This window comes from Hyperoodon ampullatus (assembly GCF_949752795.1).
Source record: "Hyperoodon ampullatus genome assembly, chromosome: 18".
Lineage (NCBI taxonomy): Eukaryota > Metazoa > Chordata > Mammalia > Artiodactyla > Ziphiidae > Hyperoodon > Hyperoodon ampullatus.
Genome location: NC_136931.1, coordinates 6907396 through 6915541, shown reverse-complemented (window position 1 = coordinate 6915541; position 8146 = coordinate 6907396). Strand labels below are relative to the sequence as shown.

Here is an 8146-nt window from a genome sequence, read left to right as displayed (position 1 = left end):
GTGGGTTTATCTCTGGGCTTTCTATCCTGTTCCATTGATCTATCTTTCTGTTTTTTGTACCAGTACCATACTGTCTTGATTACTGTAGCTTTGTAGTATAGTCTGAAGTCAGGGAGCCTGATTCCTCCAGCTCTGTTTTTCTTTCTTAAGATTGCTTTGGCTATTCAGGGTCTTTTGTATTTCCATACAAACTGTGCAATTTTTTGTTCTAGTTCTGTGAAAAATGCCACTGGTAGTTTGATAGGGGTTGCATTGAATCTGTAGATTGCTTTGGGTAGTACAGTCATTTTCACAATGTTGATTCTTCCAATCCAAGAACATAGTATATGTCTCCATCTGTTTCTATCATCTTTAATTTCTTTCATCAGTGTCTTATAGTTTTCTGGATACAGGTCTTTTGTCTCCTTAGGTAGGTTTATTCCTAGGTATTTTATTCTTTTTGTTGCAGTGGTAAATGGGAGTGTTTCCTTAATTTCTCTTTCAGATTTTTCATCATTAGTGTATAGGAATGCAAGAGATTTCTGTGCATTAATTTTGTATCCTGCAACTTTACCAAATTCATTGATTAGCTCTAGTAGTTTTCTGGTGGCATCTTTAGGATTCTCTATGTCTAGTATCATGTCATCTGCAAACAGTGACAGTTTTACTTCTTCTTTTCCAATTTGGATTCCTTTTATTTCTTTTCCTTCTCTGATTGCTGTGGCTAAAACTTCCAAAACTATGTTGAATAATAGTGGTGAGAGTGGACAACCTTGTCTTGTTTCTGATCTTAGAGGAAATGGTTTCAGTTTTTCACCACTGAGAATGATGTTGGCTGTGGGTTTGTCATATATGGCCTTTATTATGTTGAGGAAAGTTCTCTCTATGCCTACTTTCTGGAGAGTTTTTATCATAAATGGGTGTTGAATTTTGTCAAAAGCTTTCTCTGCATCTCTTGAGATTATCATATGGTTTTTCTCCTTCAATTTGTTAATATGGTGCATCACATTGATTGATTTGTGTATATTGAAGAATTCTTGCATTCCTGGGATAAACCCCACTTGATCATGGTGGATGATCCTTTAATGTGCTGTTGAATTCTATTTGCTAGTATTTTGGTGAGGATTTTTGCATCTATGTTCATCAGTGATATTGGCCTGTAGTTTTCTTTCTTTGTGACATCTTTGTCTGGTTTGGGTATCAGGGTGATGGTGGCCTCGTAGAATGAGTTTGGGAGTGTTCCTCCCTCTGCTATATTTTGGAAGAGTTTGAGAAGGATAGGTGTTAGCTCTTCTTTATTTATTTATTTGTTTGTTTGTTTATTTATTTATTTATTTGCGGTACGCGGCCTCTCACTGTTGTGGCCTCTCCCGTTGTGGAGCACAGGCTCCGGATGCACAGGCTCAGCGGCCATGACTCACGGGCCCAGCCGCTCCACGGCATGTGGGATCTCCCCGGACCGGGGCACGAATCCGTGTCCCCTGCATCGGCAGGCGGACTCTCAACCACTGCGCCACCAGGGAAGCCCATTAGCTCTTCTCTAAATGTTTGATAGAATTCGCCTGTGAAGCCATCTGGTCCTGGGCTTTTGTTTGTTGGAAGAGTTTTAATCACAGTCTCAATGTCAGTGCTTGTGATTGGTCTGTTTATATTTTCTATTTCTTCCTGGTTCAGTCTCAGAAGGTTGTGCTTTTCTAAGAATTTGTCCATTTCTTCCAGGTTGTCCATTTTATTGGCATATAGTTACCTGTAGTAATCTGTCATGATCCTTTGTATTTCTGCAGTGTCAGTTGTTACTTCTCAAGAGGAGATCTTCTAATATTCCAAGCTGTCCTGAACTGGAAAGTCACCTTCAAAGGCTTTGCGGTGCCTGTTATGAGAGGCGTACTGGCAGTAGACAAGATGACCACTTGGTGGGGATGTTACAGAGAGAATCCCTGTTTTAGATGGGACGTTACTTCTTCAAATTCCCGTTTCAACTCAAGAGCCATAGATTCTAAGAAAGTATACATTCCAGGATTCTCAGCATTCCCCCCCCACCTCCCCGGGTTGAGAAATCCTCCCTTTTGGGTAAGATACGTTGTCTTCAGAAGGTGCCTTCAAAAAGGCACCTCTACTGGCAGAAGGAAGCAACACATTGACTCATTGGCATCATTAATAAGAATGAGTTGATCCAATTGTCTCCTTCCCCCTGTAAAGCTAAGTGCAAGTTTGCCAGAAATGGAACTTTGGCCAAGCAAGGATGATCTCAAGGAAAGCTCTAAGACAGAATGATGGGGATGAAAAGGAGACCCAATTCAACTCAATCAGATGGAAGTAAGTCAGAAAAAGAAAGACAAATACCATATGATATCACTTATATGTGGAATCTAAAATATGACACAAATGAACATATCTATGAAACTGACTTACGGACATAGAGAACAAACTTGTGGTTGACAAGGGGGAGGGGGTTAGGGGAGGGATGGAGTGGGAAGCTAGGGTTAGCAGATGTAAGCTATTATATATAGAATGGATAAACAATAGGTCCTACTGTAGAGCACAGAGTACTATATTCAATAACCTATGATAAACCATAATAGAAAATAATACTTAAAAAAGAATGTATCTATATGTATGTATAACTAAATCACTTTGCTGAACAGCAGAAATTAACACAGCATTGTAAATCAACTATATTCAATTAAAAGATAAAAAAATAAAAAATAAAGCTCATGTTCTTGATATAGCATACCACCTTCCCCGTCAGAAGGCAAGGAGCATCCTTACCTAGACTTCTACATCACCGCAGGGTTTGCCTTCTCCTTGGGAGTCCCAGGACTGAGCAGCTGGGAAGCCACGTAGGCTGCCACCAGGAGATTTGCTTCATCCTTGGTGGGCGTGCACCATCAGGAAACCCACATGGGTGTTTGGCCCCAGCCCCAGCATGGGAGCCACTGACAAAGTGCTGAGGCCCCCAGCAAAGAGCCATAACTATCCCTCATCCAGTTAAGTCATGGGTGTGGGTCTGGACCCACTACTCTCACTTAAGTAACTTATCCTCTTCCAGCCTCAGTTTTCCTCTCTGTAAAATGTGCATAATAACATCCACCTTGAAATATTTCGTGGTTCAAATGAGGCTAAAGTGAAGAAGTGCTAGTACATAGTGTACAGACTGTCTTTTGCTTTTTTCCTAAGGCAGGCCATAGAGTGGTTAGAGCATAAAGCTCTGAAACAAGGCTGCTCGTTTCCACTTCTGTGTGATCTTGGGCAAGTCTCTTAACCTCTCTGTGCCATAAAATTACTACAGTAATAGAACTTACTTCATAGAGACATAGTGTTCAAAGAGACTGCACATATTGCCTGTTGAGTGCCAGTGCCTGGAGCAGAGCTTGGCAGAGAATAGGGTCTCAGCTGAACATGGCCCCTGGCGCAAATAAGTACCAATAGGTATTGACCATTATTTATATTGTTATTATTGTGTTATCTCTCCCTGGCCTATCTTTCCTCTGGCGAGACCAAAGCACTTCTCACCTGCCAAGAATCTCTTCCTCTACTTCTATATTCCCTTTCCATCTAACCCTTCAGCCTGACTCTAGTGGGGGATGGCAGGCGTCCTGCAGATGTGGGCAAAATCAGTGATGCACACACAGACACACACACACCCTTGAGTCAGGAAAAGGGCTCCACAGATGGACACACCACAGGCTCCTAAAGCAGAAGAGACTTCCTGCGAGCTAGAGGTTTTGTTATTCACTGTTCAGACAGATTGAATTCCGTCAATTATTACCCAACTAGTTATCTCTCCAGAGGTCATTAAAAAAAATGCGTGTGTTTGTTGTGGGTGAGTATGCATCTGTGTTGTGTGTGAAGTGGGCATGCGGGGAGCAGTCAAATAGGAAGTGCTCTAGCATTTATATTCAACTGCAGACTGGTTTAAATTACCCACCAGGAAATATGCGGCTGTATGAGTATGCTTAACTCATGCTCATTCAAGGTGTTCCGGCGCTGTTTTCTCCCCCTCCCTTCTTGCCTCTCCGTTCAAATAACCCAGGCTGCCTGCAGCCTGTCTTTGCCCATTTGACTCAACTGGCCCTGAGCACGGAAAGGAGAGGAGAGTCTCTGAGAATGGGCACTTTCTTCTCTGAGCCAGGATGGCTTTGCCTGACTGTCACCGCAGTAATGGGAGGAACAATTTTTTGCAAACTCAAGAAGAGCCAAGGGCAGGTGGGGAGAAAGGTGGTCTGCCTGGCGAGCCTCTGGGGCGGGGCTTGCCTGCTCAGCCTGTCCCTCTTCTGGGGCTTGATCCTCTTCTCCCTGTCATGTTTCCTCGTATATACTTACTTTTCTGGCCAAGAGTTGTTACCTGCGGATCAAAAGGCGGTGCTGATCACAGGTAAGCGGGCGGCACTGCGATTCTCCCTCAGGGCGGGAACTGACACTTGCTTTGCCTTAGGGGGACTCTTTCAGATTAGTTTTAAAAAGATAATACTTGGCATGGAGTAAATGAAAGCACATCCCCAGTGTCTTTCACTACACTGTTTCGGTTTGCTTTCTTTAGGAGGTGCACTTGAGGGGCTGATGGTGAGAGAGACTGGGAAAGGGACGTGCATCTAAGCCACGAGTTTGTTAATTTCCCAGCATATGTAAGAGTAAGCAAACGCGGTTTGTTTGTTTCATTGTAGCCAGGATTGTCGCCTCGGTTTTTTAAAGCTTAAACCAAATTTCGTTCTGAGATTAATGTTCAGCTGCGTTCTAGACTTGGCCTCTTATTCCCTAGGTGTGCAAAAAAGCTGTCAAATTTAGGTTATCCTTGTACTTTGCCTCATTTTTTAAAGATCGAAGAGACTTACCTGGGCTGGAAATTTTGCGGTTTTCCCCGACTGCTGTCAAGAACCTTGTGTCTCATCTGAACCTTTGTCTTCAGATCTGTCATTGGGCCACTAATATTTACTAATTGGATCAAACTGGCAGTGTGTCCAGAAGGCGGCTGCTTGTTGGCTGAGCTGCCAGCTTTTTCCTTCTTTTGTGTTTCTTTTTCCACTGCAAGTGTGAGGCCAGATTAAACTCCTGGGTGTTGTAAAACTGGTTTGTTTGGTTGTGAAGTTTGATTTTGGATAGGGCTTTAATTAGGATCACCACAGTGTTATCCTAACCTAGAAAGCCCAGCCAAGGTGAGGATACCGGTTGCAGAATCATTTCCCGGGAGGTCATCACCCCACCCCCTGCCCCCACCCCCAGGCTGTGACCTGCGGGAGTGAAGGCAAACGGAGTGTGAACAGAAGCAAATCAGGCGGTTTCCCAGTTCAATGAGAAATGGACTAGAAAGTGACTTGTCTATCTTGCCTTTGACTTAAACTCAGTAGTGAAATTCTCTCTTAAAATGAGACACAAGTTGGCCCTTGCTGGAGTTTTGAAGTGCTGCAGAAATAAAGCTTCTGCGATGAAAAAAAAAAATAACCAAAACATTTCAAAAGTAGAAAATTCAGCTGATCCGTGGATGCTTATCTCTGTGAATGTCTGGTATCACCTGGAATCATGCATCCAGAAGACTGGCTGTGTTTTCCACTATTCCACTTGAATTCTCTGGGGCTGGCTGGGTGAAAAGCTATAATAGCAGTATAAATTTTTCTGTTCTGTGTGTAGTAGCAAGTACCTGTGGTCTTCAGAGTAATTCTAGGTCAAATTTAGTTTCTGTACTTTTCCACTTGCACGAAAGAAGACAGAACAATTAAGCATGTTAAAAAAAATAATAGCGATGCTGTGGTTGACACTAATGGAACATGATCTCCTGGAGGTCCAAATATTCCTGGGAAATCAATTTCAGGGAGCAGCACTTCTAAGGCTCATAGATAAGAATACTAAAGCTTAGGATAAACAGAGGCAAACTTCAAGGTAACCGAGAAAATAGGAGTTATCTCTTGCTTGTTTGTCTTGTCAATGTTCTTTATCCTCTGCTTTTGAAGATGTAGGCATGCAGAAACACAACAAATGCACACTCAATTCAGTTAGTTCACATCAGCCATTGAAATGTCCTGACTTGGGTTCAGTGTCATGGAAAATGACTGATTCAATTAGGCAACTTGAGCCCAATGACTAATCCCTCAATGAAATGCTTAGCAATTAGAAAGCTTAGAATTAAGAAAGGAATGACATACATTAAGGTTAACTGGAATGTGCCTTTCAGGCTCTTTGTCATTTTCATGAGGAATGCCATAGATTCCACATAATTCTAGAGATGCTTTCAAGACCTTTGTACTAAATAGGGAAATTTTAAATGACTTCAGTTAGTTAGACCAAAACTCATTAAAAAATAAGTCATCGTGACTTGGAATAACCTTTGTTTCAGGTTGGCTTACGTTATAAATTGGTACACATTTTAGTGTCGGGGAATACAGAGAGAAATGTCTCTGTATACATCAAAACCATAAATAATATTCCTTTATCTGATAATTCAAGATTTGGACATTTCTCTTAAAGAAATAATCTGAAATGTAAAAAAAGGGTAGATGCAAACCAAAATGGCACATTCACAAAGTTGTTCAACACAACCTTATTTAAAATTGTGAAATATCAAAAGCAATCAAAATGATGACAACATTGTAAAATTAGAAAGAAAACAATAAATGTCATTAAAAATGAAAAAAAAAACACCCCGAAATGGTGACAAATTATGGTATATCCTCTGGATGTAACAATAGGCAACAATTAAAAATGACAACCACAGGACTGCGTTATAACATGGAAACTGAACTAAGAGAAAACACTCCGGGGATGGGGATCTAGGTGTTTGGATAAGACTGCCTCTATATATACACTACCAAATGTAAAATAGATAGCTAGAGGGAAGCAGCCACATAGCACAGGGAGATCAGCTCAGTGCTTTGTGACCACCTAGAGGGGTGGGATAGGGAGGGTGGGAGGGAGACGCAAGAAGGACGGGATATGGGGATATATGTATACATACAGCTGATTCACTTTGTTATACAGCAGAAACTAACACACCATTGTAAAGCAATTATACTCCAATAAAGATGTAAAAAAAAAAGACTGCCTCTATGTCACATGAAGAGGAAGAGCACTGGAAGGAAACAGTCTGTGAATGGTTGGATCAGAGTACTTGGATTTGTTTTTCCCTTAGAATTACTCTAATATAGTTATATTACTTACATAACAAAAATATTTAACAAAGAGATTATGTTAGGAGGATAAAGTCCATCTTAGTGCCTAGTTAATTATGGACCCAGGTGTAGGACAATGACAAGAACAAGTTCAAAAAAACTTTTTCTTTGAGTCCCCTACTTCACTTTGCTAAGATAAAGGTCTTTTGTCTCTAAGACATATACTTATAGCAAGAAGAAGAAATAAGCAAGCACAGGGCATTTGAATACACATTTGTCCTCAAGGCCCCTGAAGCCACAGCAGCCATTCAATTTTTAAAATAACTATAAGATTAGTGAAGAGAAGGTCCACAAGATTGCAATAGCGTCTCAAGCACAATACAGTGAAAAGAATGTTGAAGTCTGACAGGCTTGGCTTTGAATCTTGCATTTACTTTGCCTTAGGGTAGGTTCTCCAGGGGCAGGGCTTGAGATGAAGATTTGTGTGAAAGGGATTTATTAGGAAGTTCTCCAAGGAACAGAAGTCCCAGAGTGAGGAAGATGGACAGGGAAGGGGAGGAGGCCAAGCCCGGGTTCAGCATCAAGAGAAGCCTGCTGGGCTTCCCTGGTGGCGCAGTGGTTGAGAGTCCGCCTGCCGATGCAGGGGACACGGGTTCGTGCCCCGGTCTGGGAAGATCCCACATGCCGCGGAGCGGCTGGGCCCGTGAGCCATGGCCACTGAGCCTGTGCTCCGGAGCCTGTGCTCCGCAAGGGGAGAGGCCACAACAGTGAGAGGCCCGCCTAACCGCAAAAAAAAAAAAAAAAAAAAAAAAAAAAAAAAAAAAAAAGAGAAGCCTGCTGAGGGTCCCATGTTGGCTTAATCGCTTGGGACAGATCTGGAGGCACTGGTGGGTCACAGGTGACAGCCATCCCCATTGTGGGCCAGGGAGCTGTACTCCTTATACCCTCACACCTATCAATCATTAGTTAAGGGCTGTCACCCCCATCCTCTTTGGTGGTAGGAGGGGAGGCTTAAACTCCAGGCACTTCTGGCTCTCCATGGTCACTGGCAAAAAGGACCCCAGCAT

The 8146-nt window shown here is 42.4% G+C and overlaps 1 protein-coding gene across 1 annotated transcript in view; it reads left to right on the top strand.

Annotated features, from left to right (window-relative positions):
- Nucleotides 1-3907: 3907 nt before the first annotated feature.
- The window catches only part of HSD17B2 (hydroxysteroid 17-beta dehydrogenase 2), a gene marked incomplete at its 3' end in the record, with an annotated part of 71588 nt that continues 67349 nt past the window's right edge, over nucleotides 3908-8146 (top strand). The window contains exon 1 of the mRNA XM_079724019.1: nucleotides 3908-4354. Within this exon, the coding sequence (XP_079580145.1) occupies nucleotides 3943-4354 (412 nt within the window). The 5' untranslated portion in view covers nucleotides 3908-3942. The remainder of the gene's footprint in view (nucleotides 4355-8146) is intronic.